Source organism: Bombina bombina, chromosome 1 (assembly GCF_027579735.1).
Source record: "Bombina bombina isolate aBomBom1 chromosome 1, aBomBom1.pri, whole genome shotgun sequence".
NCBI classification, from domain to species: domain Eukaryota; kingdom Metazoa; phylum Chordata; class Amphibia; order Anura; family Bombinatoridae; genus Bombina; species Bombina bombina.
In genome coordinates this window covers 269,039,490-269,059,357 of record NC_069499.1, presented here as the reverse complement: position 1 = coordinate 269,059,357, position 19,868 = coordinate 269,039,490, and the positions used below count along the sequence as shown (strand labels likewise).

Sequence of the window (19,868 nt, the reverse complement as noted above, 5' to 3'; positions counted from 1 at the left end):
TTTTCTGGTCAAAGCCACTGCATTAAACAAAATAGTGTACAGTACCTAGAAGAGGCTGAGGCCAGTGTTCAAACCACCAGTTCACCCATGGAAACTAAACTTTGTATTTCTCCAAATGTTTCCTTTGTTTAAGAACGTGGTGGCCATAAAATAAGTGACTCTTAAAATGACACTATGGATTGCATTTTTGTAAAAGAAATTGCTTCACAGCAGAAAAAAATTGCACTTCCATTGTAGTGTTTAGAACCTCTACATTGATAGATATATTTTTTATTATTATTTTTTTTAATAGAAATAACATAAGAGAAATAAAGCCTTATTTTACATTCAAGCTTGATCAATATCTTGAATATCTTGTCCCAGTTGTAGATTGCTTCTGGAAACTAAATAATGTGCTCTATTCTCATGCAAAACAACATAAGAGACAGCTCCAGATACCACTGTAACAAAGTGTACAGTATGTGATACATGATGCCTGGGTGACCAACTGAGTGTTTCTATGTTTAAGATCAGTATTCACTCTACTGGATCCTGAGCAGTTAAATATGAGGTCTTGCTAAAGCATTTAATTAAAGCAGCTTTATATTCACTGCACATTTTTACCACCTAATGTAGATTTCCTTATTCACACCATACTAAGTTATAGGGGCCGAATTATCAAGCTGCGAATGCAGCAGTCCGGAAACATAAGTTAAGAAGCAGCGGACTTATCTGCCACCTCTGAGGCGTCGGACAGCAATCATCCTGAACTTCTTACCAGTGTGTGACAGCTTCTCTGTGTTTTCTGTATATGTTTTGTCGAGGTTTATTGTAGTCCTGTGAATTCTTACTATTTTACATTTCATTCTCTTTTAGAGTAACTCGAAACGCGTTAGATTAGACATCCTACCCCAATACTGTGCACACTTTAGACTAAATTGTTGTTTAACTTTGATACCAATACATTTTTGGATTGCACGTGTGGCTTGGCTTGCTTTTTAAAGGGACAGTCTAGTCAAAATTAAACTGTCATGATTCAGATAGGGCATGCAAGTTTAAACAACTTTCCAATTAATGTTTATCATCAAATTTGCTTTGATCTATTGGTATTATTTTTTAAAAGCTAAACCTAGGTAGGCTCAAACTGATTTCTAAACTGTTAAAAACTGCCTCTTATCTCAGTGCATTTTGACAGTTTTTTACAGTTAGACAGTGCTAGTTTATGTGTGTCATATAGACTACATTGTGGTCACTCCCATGGAGTTATTTAGGAGTCAGCACCGATTGGCTAAAATTAATGTCTGTCAAAAGCACTGAGATAAGGTGCGGTCTGCAGAGGCTTAGATACAAGGTAATTACAGAGGTAATAAGTGTATTAATATCACAGTGTTGGTTATGAAAAAACTGGGGAGTGGGTAATAAAGGAATTATCTATCTTTTTAAACAATACAAAATTTAAAGTAGACTGTCCCTTTAAGTAAAAATCTCAGTTTTCCCATGACACATTTCACTTTGTAGGTATTTACCTTTTTTATGTGTTTAGTGAATCTCTCACTACTTTGTATGTTTAATGTATGTTTACTAGTAGCTACTCATTGGTCACATGATCACAGCAGATTATTCACCAACTGCTTTGGGCACTGTCGGTCGCTTTCGGCTAGATTTAGAGTTTGGCGTTAGCCGTCAAAACCAGCGTTCCTAAAGCTGGTTTTGGGCTACCGCTGGTATTTAGAGTCTTGTAGTTAAGGGTCTAACGCTCACTTTGCAGCCGCATACTGCAGATCCCCCTACGCCAATTGCGTATCCTATCTTTTCAATGGGATCTTTCTAACGCCGGTATTTAGAGTCTTGGCTGAAGTGAGCGTTAGAAATCTAACGACAAAACTCCAGCCGCAGAAAAAAGTCAGGAGTTAAGAGCTTTCTGGGCTAACGCCAGTTCATAAAGCTCTTAACTACTGTGCTCTAAAGTACACTAACACCCATAAACTACCTATGTACCCCTAAACCGAGGCCCCCCCACATCGCCGCCACTCTATTATAATTTTTTAATCCCTAATCTGCCGACCGCACACCGCCGCAACCTACGTTATCCCTATGTACCCCTAATCTGCTGCCCCTAACACCGCCGACCCCTATATTATATTTATTAACCCCTAATCTGCCGCCCCCAACGTCGCCTCCACCTGCCTACTATTATTAACCCCTAATCTGCCGACCGGACCTCACCGCTACTATAATAAATGTATTAACCCCTAATCCGCCTCACTCCCGCCTCAATAACCCTATAATAAATAGTATTAACCCCTAATCTGCCCTCCCTAACATCGCTGACACCTAACTTCAAGTATTAACCCCTAATCTGCCGACCGGACCTCACCGCTACTCTAATACATTTATTAACCCCTAAAGCTAAGTCTAACACTAACACCCCCCTAAATTAAATATAATTTAAATCTAACGAAATAAATTAACTCTTATTAAATAAATTATTCCTATTTAAAGCTAAATACTTACCTGTAAAATAAACCCTAATATAGATACAATATAAATTATAATTATATTGTAGCTATTTTAGGATTAATATTTATTTTACAGGCAACTTTGTATTTATTTTAACCAGGTACAATAGCTATTAAATAGTTAATAACTATTTAATAGTTACCTAGTTAAAATAATTACAAAATTACCTTTAAAATAAATCCTAACCTAAGTTACAATTAAACCTAACACTACACTATCAATAAATTAATTAAATAAAATACCTTAAATTACCTACAATTAAACCTAACACTACACTATTAATAAATTAATTAAATACAATACCTACAAATAAATACAATTAAACAAACTAACTAAAGTACAAAAAATAAAAAAGAACTAAGTTACAAAAAATAATAAAATATTTACAAACATTAGAAAAATATTACAACAATTTTAAACTAATTACACCTACTCTAAGCCCCCTAATAAAATAACAAAGACCCCCAAAATAAAAAAATGCCCTACCCTATTCTAAAATTAAAATAGAAAAGCTCTTTTACCTTACCAGCCCTTAAAAGGGCCCTTTGCGGGGCATGCCCCAAAGAATTCAGCTCTTTTGCCTGTAAAAAAAAAAGCATACAATACCCCCCCCCCAACATTACAACCCACCACCCACATACCCCTAATCTAACCCAAACCCCCCTTAAATAAACCTAACACTAAGCCCCTGAAGATCTCCCTACCTTGTCTTCACCACACCGGGTTCCAGAAGAGCCTCCAAAGTCTTCATCCAAGCCCAAGCGGAGGCTGAAGAGTGACGTCCATCCTCCGGCTAAAGTCTTGATCCAAGCGGCGGCTAAAGAATTCCATCTTCGGGCAGAAGTCTTCATCCTATCCGAGCAGAAGAGTAGATCCGGACCGTCAAACATCTTCATCCAAGCCGCATCTTCTATGTTCTTCCATCCGATGACGAGCGGCTCCATCTTCAAGACCTCCAGCGCGGATCCATCCTCTTCTAACAACGTCCTAAAACAGAATGAAGGTTCCTTTAAGGGACGTCATCCAAGATGGCGTCCCTCGAATTCCGATTGGCTGATAGGATTCTATCAGCCAATCGGAATTAAGGTAGGAAAAATCTGATTGGCTGATGGAATCAGCCAATCAGATTCAAGTTCAATCCGATTGGCTGATCCAATCAGCCAATCAAATTGAGCTCGCATTCTATTGGCTGATCGGAACAGCCAATAGAATGCGAGCTCAATCTGATTGGCTGATTGGATCAGCCAATCGGATTGAACTTGAATCTGATTGGCTGATTGCATCAGCCAATCAGAATTTTCCTACCTTAATTCCGATTGGCTGATAGAATCCTATCAGCCAATCGGAATTTGAGGCACGCCATCTTGGATGACGTCCCTTAAAGGAACCTTCATTCTGTTTTAGGACGTCGGAAGAAGAGGATGGATCCGCGCTGGAGGTCTTGAAGATGGAGCCGCTCGTCATCGGATGGAAGAACATAGAAGATGCGGTTTGGATGAAGATGTTTGCCGGTCCGGATCTACTCTTCTGCTCGGATAGGATGAAGACTTCTGCCCGAAGATGGAATTCTTTAGCCGCCGCTTGGATCAAGACTTCAGCCGGAGGATGGACGTCACTCTTCAGCCCCCGCTTGGGCTTGGATGAAGACTTCGGAGGCTCTTCTGGAACCCGGTGTGGTGAAGACAAGGTAGGGAGATCTTCAGGGGCTTAGTGTTAGGTTTATTTAAGGGGGGTTTGGGTTAGATTAGGGGTATGTGGGTGGTGGGTTGTAATGTTGGGGGGGGGGTATTGTATGTTTTTTTTTTACAGGCAAAAGAGCTGAATTCTTTGGGGCATGCCCCGCAAAGGGCCCTTTTAAGGGCTGGTAAGGTAAAAGAGCTTTTCTATTTTAATTTTAGAATAGGGTAGGGCATTTTTTTATTTTGGGGGGCTTTGTTATTTTATTAGGGGGCTTAGAGTAGGTGTAATTAGTTTATAATTGTTGTAATCTTTTTCTAATGTTTGTAAATATTTTATTATTTTTTGTAACTTAGTTCTTTTTTATTTTTTGTACTTTAGTTAGTTTATTTAATTGTATTTATTTGTAGGTATTGTATTTAATTAATTTATTGATAGTGTAGTGTTAGGTTTAATTGTAGATAATTGTAGGTATTTTATTTAATTAATTTATTGATAGTGTAGTGTTAGGTTTAATTGTAACTTAGGTTAGGATTTATTTTACAGGTAATTTTGTAATTATTTTAACTAGGTAGCTATTAAATAGTTATTAACTATTTAATAGCTATTGTACCTGGTTAAAATAATTACAAAGTTGCCTGTAAAATAAATATTAATCCTAAAATAGCTACAATATAATTATTATTTATATTGTAGCTATATTAGGGTTTATTTTACAGGTAAGTATTTAGCTTTAAATAGGAATAATTTATTTAATTTATTTAATAAGAGTTAATTTATTTCGTTAGATTTAAATTATATTTAATTTAGGGGGGTGTTAGGGTTAGGGGTTAATAAATTTATTAGAGTAGCGGTGAGGTCCGGTCGGCAGATTAGGGGTTAATACTTGAAGTTAGGTGTCAGCGATGTTAGGGAGGGCAGATTAGGGGTTAATACTATTTATTATAGGGTTATTGAGGCGGGAGTGAGGCGGATTAGGGGTTAATACATTTATTATAGTAGCGGTGAGGTCCGGTCGGCAGATTAGGGGTTAATAATTGTAGGTAGGTGGAGGCGACGTTGGGGGCGGCAGATTAGGGGTTAATAAATATAATATAGGGGTCGGCGGTGTTAGGGGCAGCAGATTAGGGGTACATAGGGATAACGTAGGTTGCGGCGGTGTGCGGTCGGCAGATTAGGGATTAAAAAATTATAATAGAGTGGCGGCGATGTGGGGGGGCCTCGGTTTAGGGGTACATAGGTAGTTTATGGGTGTTAGTGTACTTTAGAGCACAGTAGTTAAGAGCTTTATGAACTGGCGTTAGCCCAGAAAGCTCTTAACTCCTGACTTTTTTCTGCGGCTGGAGTTTTGTCGTTAGATTTCTAACGCTCACTTCAGCCAAGACTCTAAATACCGGCGTTAGAAAGATCCCATTGAAAAGATAGGATACGCAATTGGCGTAGGGGGATCTGCAGTATGGAAAAGTTGCGGCTGCAAAGTGAGCGTTAGACCCTTAACTACAAGACTCTAAATACCAGCGGTAGCCCAAAACCAGCTTTAGGAACGCTGGTTTTGACGGCTAACGCCAAACTCTAAATCTAGCCGAAAGCTAGTTAGGTGTCGGCGATGTTAGGGAGGGCAGATTAGGGGTTAATACTATTTATTATAGGGTTATTGAGGCGGGAGTGAGGCGGATTAGGGGTTAATAACTTTATTATAGTAGCGGTGAGGTCCGGTCGGCAGATTAGGGGTTAATAAGTGTAGGTAGGTAGCAGCGACGTTGGGGGCGGCAGATTAGGGGTTAATAAATATAATATAGGTGTCGGCGGTGTTAGGGGCAGCAGATTAGGGGTACATATGGATAACGTAGGTTGCGTCGGTGTACGGAGCGGCAGATTAGGGGTTAATAATATCCAGGGGTCAGCGATAGCGGGGGCGGCAGATTAGGGGTTAATAAGTGTAAGGTTAGGGGTGTTTAGACTCGGGGTACATGTTATAGTGTTAGGTGCAGACATAGGAAGTGTTTCCCATAGGAAACAATGGGGCTGCGTTAGGAGCTGAACGCTGCTTTTTTGCAGGTGTTAGGTTTTTTTTCAGCTCAAACTGCCCCATTGTTTCCTATGGGGGAATCGTGCACGAGCACGTTTTTCAAGCTGGCCGCGTCCGTAAGCACCGCTGGTATTTAGAGTTGCAGTGGCGGTAAATATGCTATACGCTCCCTTTTTGGAGCCTAACGCAGCCCTTCTGTGAACTCTAAATACCAGCGGTATTTAAAAGGTGCGGGGGGAAAAAGCCAGCGTTAGATACGCGGGTCGTTACCGACAAAACTCTAAATCTAGCCGTTAGTTTGCTACCTTTACATTTATATAATGGTGGTAATATTTGCATGCCTGCTAATATGTTCTCATGTATTTCAGACTCAAAATGGCTCAAGAATCCATCAACAAACTAACTGCAGAAAAGAAGGTGGAGACAAAGAAAATCAACCCAGCTGCCAGTCTGGTAATTAAAAATAATAATATTAGTTGTTTAAATAGTTAAGAAATATGTGTAAAGTTTTAGTTACTGTAAAGTAATGGGTGTCTCTAGGTTGAAACCTAGGTTTGTCTTATCTGAACTCTTCTACTGTGCAAACAATGGCTGTGCGAAATAAAATAATGTTTCTCTATGTTGAAACCTAGGTTTGTCTTATCTGATCTCTTCTACTGTGCAAACAATGGCTGTGTGAAATAAAATAATGTTAACGTTATTTTATTTATCGCAGTTTAAATTCCCTTTAAAATCGACATATCCCACACAGACTCCACACAGCCATTGTTTGCACACTTAGGGCCAGATTACAAGTGGAGTGCAAAATATCACTTTAGCGTGCGCTGGTATTACAAGTTTACAGCAATGGGAATCGGATCTCTGGTTAATTTTTGGAGCGCTAATTTCTACATTGAACTCGCGGTAACAATAACCAGCCACTTGTAATGGCGGGTTAATTATTGCGCGCTCGCAAACGGGAAAATTTGCTTGTTTGCGGGAGCTGGATAATTTACCGCTCCACTTGTAATCTGGCCCTTTGTCTGTTCGTAATTGTCCTCATCAGAAGTGATAATATGAAGGAAACCTAGTGGAGGACTGACCCAATATATCCAGAAGGAGCCTTATTAATGACAGGTGGTCAAACGGAACCTAAAAATTATACTCCAAATTATAATATCCGACATTATGTTTGCCTTAAAGGGCCATAATACCCAAATGTTTAAACACTTGAAAGTGATGCAGTATAGCTGTAAAAAGCTGACTAGAAAATATCACCTGAACATCTTTATGTAAAAAAGAAAGATATTTTACCTCAAAAGTTCCTCAGTAGCCACATCCCATTGTAAAGGACTTCTAAGCAGCATATCAGTATGTCTGTCCCGGGACAGCTGAAGGATTGAGCCTCGTGCACTCTCATGTTATTTCCCAATTCAGTGTAAGGAAGTTTACAATGAAATCTCATGAGAGTTAAGTCAAATCTCATGAGATCACAGTAAAAGAGTTCATGACCTCAGCACTGTTGATGCTGATTGGCTGCTGTTCATTTCTTCATGTTTTTATTTTTTTTTACTTGCAGCTGAGCAGCAGTTGAGTATAACTTTTTACACAGAACTTACTCTGCTGAGCTGATGAAATTGTGAGGTAAAATATCTTCCTTTTTTTACATAGAAATGCTCAGGTGATATTTTCCTGTCAGCTTTATACAGTTGTACTGCATCAGTTTCAAGTGATTTAGCATATGAGTATTATGTCTCTTTAATTTACATTTGTACATTTTTATTGGAGCATTTTGCTAAAACAGCATTTTTGATTTATAATGGAAGGTATGCTTTAAAGTTAATGCATCTCCCTAAGGTTCCTTTAAAGGATAGAACATACAATTTTAAACAACATCTATTATCGACTTTTCTTTGTTTTCTTGTTATCCTTTGTTGAAAAGCACAAAGGAAAGTTCAAGCGTGTGCATGTGTCTGCAGCACTTTAGGGCAACCAAGAATAACATGAGAATGAAGCAAATTTGATAATAGAAGTAAACTGGAAACCTTTTTAAAATTGTATTCCCTATCTGAAAAATGAAAAAAAAATGGGTTCCATGTCCCTTTAAGTTCAGGTACTTTATATAAATAAGTCTTTCTTATTATCATGTAACTTCATATCTGTCGGTCTATCTAGATGCTGTCTTTTTTTTTACTATGCTTCATCAACTATTTTGTATGGGATTTAAAGAGATATTTCTAGTAATATGGTTCCTCTGAATTATATGTAAAAAAAGACATTTCAAAATGCATTACATTTTTTTTAATGTTTGTTAGCTGAATAATAAAATGTTTTCCTTTTCAGACTTACCGAGGAACGCTCTGTATTTTAAATGCGACAAAGGAAAAAAAAAATACTTTAATGTCCTTTTAAACTTTTTTGAATACTTTAAATAATACAATTAAAGTGTTAAATACATTTTTATTTTTAAATGGACGGCCAACATCTTTTGTTTTGTATATAAAATGTTTATTTATGCATAATGAAACAACTTAGCAATATATTTTCATTATTTATTTTGTACTCTTTTTATGTCATTTGGAAAATTAGCCGTTTTTAAAACTCAGAACTTAAAATGCGCCTGCTGATTTTTCAAGGCTAACGCTGCTAGATATCTGTCACTAATTGTCTTTAACTTACAACAGCTGCAAATAAATGCATTTGATGCTGCCAACTGAAGCACCAATGGGCTCCTCCAAATAAGGCAAATAGAGGGTGGAGTTTGGCTATTGAAAAATAAGTGCAGAGAAAAGGATGTTAACCCCTTAATGACCACAGCACGTTTCCATTTTCTGTCCGTTTGGGACCAAGGCTATTTTCTCATTTTTGTGGGCAGGTGTTTGTGTTTAGCTGTAATTTTCTTCTTACTTATTTACTGTACCCATACATATTATATACCGTTTTCTCTCCATTAAATGGATTTTCTAAAGATACCATTATTTTCATCATATCTTATAATTTACTCTAAAAAAATTATAAAATATGAGAAAAAAATGGAAAAACACTTTTTCTAACTTTGACCCCCAAAATCTGTTACACATCTACAACCACCAAAAAACACCCATGCTAAATAGTTTCCAAAATTTGTCCTGAGTTTAGAAATACCCAGTTTACATGTTCTTTGCTTTTTTTTGAAAGTTATAGGGCAATAAGTACAAGTAGCACTTTGCTATTTCCAAACCATTTTTTTTTTTTCAAAATTAGCGCTAGTTACATGGGAACACTAATATCTTTCAGGAATCCCTGAATATCCATTGACATGTATATTTTTTTTTTTAGTAGACATCCCAAAGTATTGATCTAGGCCAATTTTGGTATATTTCATGCCACCATTTCACCGCCAAATGCGATCAAATACAAAAAATAGTTCACTTTTTCACAAATTTTTTCACAAACTTTCGGTTTCTCACTGAAATTATTTACAAGGAGCTTTTTGGGGTAATTTTAGCTTTAGTGTAGTGTAGTAGACAACCCCAAGTATTGATCTAGGCCCATTTTGGTATATTTTATGCCACCATTTTACCGCCAAATGCGATCAAATTAAAAAAAAGTTAAATTTTTCACAATTTTAGGTTTCTCACTGAAATCATTTACAAACAGCTTGTGCAATTATGGCACAAATGGTTGTAAATGCTTCTCTGGGATCCCCTTTTTTCAGAAATAGCAGACATATATGGCTTTGGCGTTGCTTTTTGGTACTTAGAAGGTCGCTAAATGCCGCTGCGCATCACGCGTGTATTATGGCTAGCAGTGAAGGGGTTAATTAGGTAGCTTGTAGGGAGCTTGCAGGGTTAATTTTAGCTTTAGTATAGAGCTCTGCCTCCCACCTGAAACATCAGACCCCCTGATCCCTCCCAAACAGCTCTCTTCCCTCCCCCACCCCACAATTGTCCCCGCCATCTTAAGTACTGGCAGCAACTCTGCCAGTACTAAAATAAAAGGTATATTTAGGCTTTTGGGGGGTTTTTTTAAGCATATTTACATATGCTGCTGTGTAAGACCCCCCCCTTAGCCCCCAACCTGACTGATCCCCCACCAAACAGCTCTCTAACCCTCCCCCTCTGCATGAATTGGCGCCATCTTGGGTACTGGCAGCTGTCTGCCAGTACCCAGTTTAGAATAAAATTGTTGCTTTTTTAATTTTTTCCCCTTTTCTGTAGTGTAGCGCCCCCCCCCCACCAAAGACCAACCCCCACCCCCTCCTAGATACCTTCAATTTATTTTTTTTAAACATTAAAATACCCCTTTCTCCCACTTTTATAACAAAATATTTTCTGTAGTTTAGCGGTTCCCACCCGCTCCCGCCCCATGCACGCGCCCGCCGCACCCCGTGCATGCACTCGTGCCCGTGTGCACCCCCATCGGCCCTGCTCCCGATCCCACCCCCCTCTACATTACCCGGCCCATCGATGGCCGCCCATCCGCCTCCCAAGTTGGCTCCCACCCACCAACGATACCGGCCATCGATGTCCGGTGCAGAGAGGGCCACAGAGTGGCTCTCTCTGAATCGGATGGCCAAGGGTGTTATTGCAATAACCGGAAAGTGGCTGGAAGCGAGCAGAATCGCTTCCAGCCGCTTTAAACCCCTAATGTCGTACAGGGTACGTCGCTTTTCTTTTAAGACCAGGTTGTGTGCGACGTACCCTGTACGACATGCGTCGTTAAGGGGTTAATTTGTTTTAGAAACGTTAAAGGAGCAGTAAACCGAGAAAATGTTACATAATTCTGCACATAGTGCAGAATTATATAACATTATCTTAGCCAAACTTTATGTATCATAATATTGCCTGTGAAATTTGATTAAAAAAAAAGAGAGTTTTTCAGACTGACGCTCTTGCTCTACTGAGCGGGTCTGGTTTTCCCCCTGAGTGCATCTGGGCAGCTGTCTAGTTACAGCCCGGCTCGATCGCGCCATTACACTCCATGCAGCTTGCTCCTGCTCTGTCTGATAGCAGCAGCGAGCTGCATTGAGTGTAATGGCGCGATCGCGCTGGGCTGTGACTAGACAGCTGCCCAGATGCGCTCAGGGGGAAAATCAGACCCGCTCAGTAGAGCAAGAGCGGCAGTCTGAAAAACCCTCTTTTTTTTTAATCAAATTTCACAGGCAATATTATGTTACATAAAGTTTAGCTAAGATAATGTTATATAATTCTGCACTATGTGCAGAATTATGTCACATTATTTTCTAGATTTACTTAAACCTTAAAGAGTTGTCTGATATGTAGGGATGGGCAAATGTGCAGAAAGTGCAATTGGTTTGGTAGAACGAATAGTCCTATGGACATTCGTTTTGGAGAATCGAATGTTAATAAGAAGAGAAATCCATTAAAATGTTATTTCCGGTTTTCGAATGTTACTTTCGTTTTTTATGTTCACAATTAGATCGAATATCCACATTTGAAATTTCGAATGTAACATTCGATTTAACAAACACTATCCACATTCGAAATTTCTAATGTATCATTCGATTTAACAAACACTATTCAGAAGTTCAATAATTCATGTGGAATTTAGTAAATTGATACATAGTAGACACAAATGTTTTAATTCAAATTTTTCTATTTCTAATATTGCATAATTTGAATATTACATTTAAAGAGAGCATTAGAAATACTATTGCAAATATATAAATTCAAATTGTTCTAATTCGAATTTTGCATTACTCTAATTGAATATTAAATTCAAATGAGGGCTAATTTACAACAATGAATGTCTCCCATAATTGTTACCTTGCATATTAGACCCATGTTTTTAGCACTGAGGAATCCGTTGCCACTCTACAAATAACTGATAATAATAATAAATTGATAATTATACATAATATGTTACATACAAATAAAAATCTCGAAATTTCGAATTACACTTTTGTTTTTTGGAAATACAATACAATACAATTTTTATTTTGGAAGCACAATTCTTTTTGTTTTGGAATTACACTTCCAGTATGGGCTTAATTGATCAAGCCCTTCCCCCCCCCCCCCCCCCTCGACTGCAGGTTCGCACTATCCCCCGATCTCACCCGACTGATTGACAGCTCAAGCCTGCCAGAGAAAAAGCCAGGCGTACATAGGCGAATATGTACACCCCTGTCCACCACGGAATGATAAATGGAGCCCTAAGTGTCAAAACACTGTCAAAAACAAATCTAGTTCTCATTTTGCTAAAGCACACGTGATGTCACAGCATTCATTTCAGTAGTTATCCTGGGAAGTAAGCTGTTCTTTTGCTTTCAATTAAATGTGGAGAACAAAAGCTGTTAATATAAAAACTGTGATTAAATCATCAAAATCAATATCCCTTAGTTCATTATTATTATAAAACAAGGCAGAATAAGCACCTTGGGCATGTTAAAGGGACAGTAAACCTTAAAAATAATGTTATATAATTCTGCACATAGTGCAGAATTATATAACATTATTTAAGTGCTATAGTTATAAATGCCTTTTATCCCTTTTAATATTTTAAAAATATGGCGCTTTTACAGACCCACTCTCTGTTCTTTGCTGAGCGGGTCTGTTTTTTTTACTCAGCGCATGGGACCAGCTGTATAGTCACAGCCCGGCCCGACCGCGCCATAAGACTAAGTGCAGCTCGCTCCTGCTCTGTCTGACAGCAGGAGCGAGCTTCACTTAATGTTATGGCGCGGTCGGGCCGGGCTGTGACTATACAGCTGGTCCCATGCGCTGAGTAAATAAAAACAGACCCGCTCAGCAGAGAGCAGAGAGCGGGTCTGTAAAAGCACCATATTTTTAAAATATTAAAAGGGAAAAAAGGCATTTATAACTATAGCACTTAAATAATGTTATATAATTCTGCAGTATGTGCAGAATTATATAACATTATTTTTAAGGTTTACTGTCCCTTTAAAGCATGTTGTATGGTAAAACATATAAAACATTCTTTGAAAGAAGACCACATGCTAGAGTGAGTTTTTTCTGCTGCTATAAAAACTGTAATGAAAACCTCAAAATCAATATTCCTCTGTATTGTGTTGTATGATGCAAATTAGAATAATCACTTTAGGCATGTTAAACCATGTTGTGTGTTACATGATAAAGTTTACCTGAGACGTTGATGTGCTGGGTTTGTCAGCCATTTCTCTACATTTAATTGAAAACAAAAGAGCAGCTAGTTCACAGGCAAACTACTGAACTGAATGCAGTGACATCACAAGTCCTTTAGCAAAATGGGAACTAGATTTATTTTTGACAGTGATTTGACACATACTCGAAGTGTAATTTTTAAAAAAATAAAATAATTGTACTTCCAAAAAAAAAAAATGTATTGTATTTCCAAAAAAATACAATTTAAAAATTAAGATTTGAGTTCGGATGTCACAATTTATGTATAGTGGTAAAGAATCACATACGCTTGCCTTTTTGGCAGCAATCTTATTTCATAGCATTAGAAATACTATTACATTAAACGAATGTTAGATTGTTGTACAAACAATCGAAATTCAAAATTATTCTTTAGCAGCACAACAGAAATGTCTTGTAATTACAAGGTGTATACTGTCCCTTTAACAAAACATTACAATCTCATTTAAAAGTGCTCCAGATAAAGATTTAATAATAATTAGTCATTTTTCTACCTCTCTGACTTATCCCAAGTTCTCAGATGCCAATGAGAGATAAATGTGATAGGTCACAAACAGTAATCGCTCGCAAACAGTAAGGAGGGAGAATCCCAGTCTAAGCAGTGCTCAGGGGTCATCGGGCAGAGTTATAAGACATATCCCTGAGCTGAGTCTGGAGCCTTTGCCAGTCTGGTCCCAGACAAGCCTTTGGGCTGGAGGCAGGATGGCTGCACAGTGCACCAGTTACTGAAATGATTCTTTAACTTGGCAGAGAAAATAACTGAGTCATTTATGAGGTTTTCTTAAAGCTTCAGGAATGTAATCAGGTGATAAACAAACATTGTTCTTTATTTTCAGTATGCTTTCTCCATTACAAAAACATATTTTATACATATATGCATAGTTTATTTAAGCACTGGATTGCAAAAGGTCTACATACAAAAATAAATAAATAATAATTGTATATATTAAAAGCATTGAAATTTTTCTTATACGAATTTGCATTGTTTTGCAGTGAAGCAAGATACCCCTTGAAAATCCTTAAAGGGACAGTCAAGTAAAAAAAAAACTTTCATGATTTAAATAGGGCATGTAATTTTAAACAACTTTCCAATTTACTTTTATTACCAATTTTGCTTTGTTCTTTTGGTATTCTTAGTTGAAAGCTAAATCTAGGAGGTATATATACTAATTTCTTACACCTTGAAGGCCACCTCTAATCTGAATGCAATTTTTCACCACTAGAGGGTGTTAGTTCATGTGTTTCATATAGATAACATTGAGCTCAGGCATGTGAAGCTCCTAAGAGCAAGCACTGATTGGCTAAAAATGCAAGTCTGTCAAAAGAACTGAAATAAGGGGGCAGTTTGCAGAGCCATAGATACAAGGTAATCACAGAGATAAAAAAGTATATTATTATAACTGTGTTGATTATGCAAAATTGGGGAATTGGTAATAAAGGTATTATCTACCTTTTTAAACAACAAAAATTCTGGTGTTTACTGTCCCTTTAATTATGTTTATCTTATCTCCTCCTCAGATGTGGCCAATTAGAGACAGATATAAATGATCTTCTGTATTGATCTAGCAGTTACTATGAAGTATGTTGCAGGGTCATGAACCTGTATCACGCAGGATTCCATCAAGCCTTTCTGAGGCTTGTGCAAACAAATATGTTTAGCGTTAAATTACAGGAAAAGCAAGCAATATAAACATTGAAAGTATATTTCATTTTTTAACTATGCATAATAAACATTTTGAGGAAGATTTATCAAGCTCCGTATGGATGCTCCATACTGCTCTGAGACCACGGACAGAAATCAACCCGATTGAATATGATTGGGTTGATTGACACCCCCTGCTAGCGGCCGATTGGCTGCGAATCTGCAGGGGGCGGCATTGCACCAGCAATTCACAAGAACTGCTGGTGCATACGCTACATCGTATCATGTCCACTCGCACTATGATAAATATACCCCTTTGAGTTTATTACATTTATGACAACTCTAAAATTAACAATTTACAAAAAAAATGTTTAATGCCGCTTTTTTTTTCTTTTTGTTTGCAATGCAGAAAGAAAGACTGCGTCAGAAAGAAGCCAGTGTAAGTGGTAACTGAGTCACCGAAGTGTGCCCAAAAAGATGTCTCAGAGAGGTGTCAGCCCAAGCTCCGGATAACAGAATATTAGTGCCAAGAGCACCTGCAACAAAAAAAAACTTACTATAAAGGTTACATAGGTCAAAGGCTATAAGAAGGGAAGGTTAATGCATTGGATGCATTAGTTAAAAAGGTAAATGCAAAGAATATGTAACTAGTTGCCTGTGAGCATCTAGAATGTGTGTTGCTATGTACATAACGTCATATTGCGGCCCTTACCTACATGCTGTATATATAATCAGTGTACATCATACACACATTGAGACGACAGTAAACACTAAAGAAAATGTGGTACTGAACAAATATATGAATATCCTACTTTTTGTATTTGTAATGAATATTTTATTTGTGATATCGTACAGAATGTCAAATGTATATTATTGTATAGAATATTTGATATACATATTTATGTATGTATGCAGGGTTCTCTGCAGGTGGGGAAACCTGGTAGCTGAGTAATATGTAACTGGTATCTCTAAAAAAAAATTCTGATGAGTTTTGTATCTCACAAAAATGTCTGTTCGGCCTCCAGAATCAAAGTAAGAGGCTTCCACAATGTTAGCTCTGTAGTTGCCTTGCACTGTATATGTATATATATATATAATTATATATATATATATATATATTTAGTTCCTGTGACTTGTTGGCCAGTTATGATCAGGGAATACAGATCTTTGATCGACTTCTATAGATATATATGACATTTTCCATCAGGGCATAACGCCAAAGCAAGTAGTAAATGTATAGTATAGTATTTTAAGTTAAAATGAAAATGTAATTTTTTTTAGCATATTTTAAACATGATACCTGCAGCTTTAATGATTTTGCCATCTATTTTTGGTTTGTCCTGCAATTTAATGCAGTAAACTAAGAGTGCACTTGTGCGTTTTGATGCATGTTGTGAATGGCCATGTTTCAATATACACTCGCTGCTTCATTGTGTCATGTATGTAGAAAAACAAGATGGTCTGTTTAGGCTAAAAAAGGACTGTCAGTAGCTGAGTTCATAAGAATTTAGTACAAAGAGATAGAATCACATTGCATTTAAACAGTGTGTCGGAATAGTCTAACTAATGTGCCTGTCACATTAGACTGAACACATAGCATCTGGATCCCATTAGCACAGCTTGCTCTAACATGGGATACGGCCCAAGCAATGCATGTATTAGACAGACATATTGCAGGTATTACTATACCCTTAATATATTTGTGGCACCAACTGTGAACTAGGTTTGTGCATACAGTTATATATTATAGATGCAAGTCTGTAGTACACCATCTATCAGGTGCAATTCTATCCTTGTAGTCTTAAATAATATACATCTTTATGTTTAATTTTTTTTTTTACCAATTAAATATAATTCTGTATTTTATACTTGGTTGTGCAAGGGAAATTTCACTATTTTTCCCTTTTTAGGGCTAAATTACAAGTATTGAAAAAATAATTATTAATGTTATTATAGATGTTCTTAAAATTTCAAACAAATATTTGTATATACAAATGTATATTTTACAGTAACTATAATAATTATTAATATGTTTTCAATATTTTATATTTAATATTTACATAACGCGCCTTAAGATAACTAATTATTTATGTGCGCTAACCCGACACCGAACGAATCAGACCTACAGCGCGTTGCACATATTTTACATTCTAATATTCTTCACATAAAAAAATGCTCTTTTTATTTTTAAGTATTTATTTCTATATTCGTTTGATGGTGTTAATGAAAAATATATATCTATACCTATATATCTAATTGAATAGATAAAGGTATAGATATATATAGGAATATCAATTTTAAAAATACAAAAAACATTTTCATTTTAAATATCAATTTAAAAATACAAGGAACATATTCCCCATATATAAAGAACATTTGAATGTTAAATATTTACAGTAAATATGCAGTAAAACACATTATTAAATATAATTATTGAATTATTATTTAGAAACATATACTGTATATATTATAGCCCTTTCCATTCAAACACCATGTGATATACCATATACCTTTTAACCTTTATATACATTTTTTATTAATATTTATATGGATATTTTTTTTATCAAATAGTGTTTCTATGAGTGTAACAGTTTATTTTAATGTATTTATCTTGTGTTTGGTGCCCAATTTTTTTAGCTCAAACTCTTTATGTGAGGTCTTCAGTCGTGCTTACCCAAAACACGTTAAATTTGATTGCGCTTGAGCAAACACATTTACTTTCAATTTGTAATATGCACACAAGTTAAAGCACTCACGATATTGCAATATTAGACCCACGCTAACAATAGCATACCACTAGTAATCTAGCCTTTATTATTTATGTCTTGAAGTTTTTGTGCACCAAGAGAGAGAAGAGAGAGAGGAAGGGGAGAGAAGAGAAAGAGGAGGTGGAGAGAGAGCAGTGGAATTGAAAAGAGAGAGGAGGGAAGTGAGAAAGAGAGAGGAGGGGAGTAAAAAGAAAGAGGAAGAGAGTGATTGAAATAAGAGAGGGAGAGAATAGAAAAAGTGGAGAGGGAAGAGGAGGGAAAGGAAATAGAGACAAGGGAAAGGGGAGAGAGAGAGGAGGAAGGAGAGAACGAGTGGAGAGAGAGCATAAAGGAGAAAAAGAGTGAAGAGGAACAGAGGGAGAGATAGGAGGAAGAGAGAGAGAAAGAGGTTAAATTGAGTATGTAGAGAGATAGTATAGATAAAGAAGGGAGAGATAGAGAGTGGAGATAGATTGATAAAAAGTGAGAATGGAAGAAAAGAGGATGGAGAATAGAAAGCTTTTTCCCTGTTCTGTAACACATTTGTACACAATCTCCTAAACAGAGCACACTTTTCTCTTTAAAGTGAATACTTACATGAGTGTGTGTGTGTGGGGGGGGGGGGTATATGTGATGTGTATAACACATCTCACACTAAGCAGCACATTTCCAATACCAAAGTAGTTAAAATAGGCTGTGTCCTGCTTTGAGCTGCAGCATCACTCACAAAAAGTAAAATGAATTGCTTTAACAATAAACAAATATTATTTATTGCTGCCCATGTCCCTCTTATGTTGGTTCATTGCTATCTTCTATAGAATAAGCTGCACACAGAGTCCTGCCAAAAACTGAGAGGATAAGAGTTCCGCGCTCGGGCAGAGACATAGGAGGGAAGTGTGTATTTAACAGAGAGCTTTTGACAAAGTGCTGCGGTTCAGCAAGTCATTCAGGGAAGATAAGTGCCAAAGAACAGCACACTGCATGTGTTACTGACCTCTATGACCCCACAGACTTTTTCCTAACTGTTCAGTCTGTGCGGAATACACTCCCTCCCCCCTGCCCAACAAAGGCACTTCACACTTACTTTTATTAACAGAAAGGCAATTAGGGAAACATAGGGCTGTGTGCAGTGCTTTAAGTGCAGCTGTCAAGAGTCCGAAAACCCTAGAGCACTAAGGATCGGACAGTGAAACAGCTGTGCCTGACGTACCTGTAAACAAAATGGCACCACTGCAATCAAGGGTCAAGAAACAAATAGAAAAGTAACTTTGCCATGCACCGTGCCACCCCTGATTCTCTCAGTGACAGTGACATGGGGTAAATGCTTCCCAATCTCTCCCTCAGCACAATCAGACTGAAGCTGAGTCTAGCAGATTAAAGCTTCATGTGCTGCTTTTGCAGTGGGAGTGACAGCTATGGCAAGCCGGGGCTGAGGAGAGAGCAGTTATCTATACCACTAGTGGGGGGGGAATAATACATAGTAACAGCCCCAGAAGTGCAGCATAGAAGTAATGCAAGGCCCCTGCGTATGTGAGGTCTTAGGCGACTGCCTTTTTTGGGCCGCCTCTGCTCTTAAAATTATTATCAACACAGGATTACAGGGCCCTGATCCCTAAAAAGTTTACAAATAAAGTACTAATTGGAAAGCAAAGTTGAAAATATGGGTTTATAGGGAACCAATGTATCTGTATTTAGTATTGCTATGTGTATCTCAGGCAGTGGTGGGCAAGTGCCAGCCAGGAGCTATATTCAGCTTTCATACATTTTCCATGTGGCCCCTATCATTTTCTTCAGACCAGTAATAAATGTCTAATTTTCACCTCCAGGTAGACAAATGTTTTCTTTATTATCCCAAAAAATAACTCTATCTTATCTCACCTTCAAGTTTCCTGTATTTTGTATTAGTGCTGGCCTGGGCCCAACCCCAACAAGTTTAGCTCAAATTTGCCTCATGTATTTCTCACAACTGTAGACCAGGGATGCACCCCCATTAGACAACTAGGGATAATTGATTTGTAATAAAAGCATAGGAGTGGGAAGGCATTGTGCTATAGAACTGTCCCTTAAAATATATAGTTTTATATCTCTAATCAATGTTATTTATCAGATTATTTTATCATCAGTTCAGATTTGAGGAAAAAAGAGTTGGCGTGTGA

The 19,868-nt window shown here is 37.3% G+C and overlaps 1 protein-coding gene across 1 annotated transcript in view; it reads left to right on the top strand.

The window, feature by feature from the left end:
* The window catches only part of FMN1 (formin 1), a 480,791-nt gene extending 465,010 nt beyond the window's left edge, over positions 1–15,781 (top strand). Inside the window, exons 18-19 of the mRNA XM_053711972.1 lie at positions 6,574–6,658; positions 15,375–15,781. Coding sequence (XP_053567947.1) covers positions 6,574–6,658; positions 15,375–15,419 — 130 coding nt within the window. The 3' untranslated portion in view covers positions 15,420–15,781. The remainder of the gene's footprint in view (positions 1–6,573; positions 6,659–15,374) is intronic.
* Positions 15,782–19,868: the final 4,087 nt, after the last annotated feature.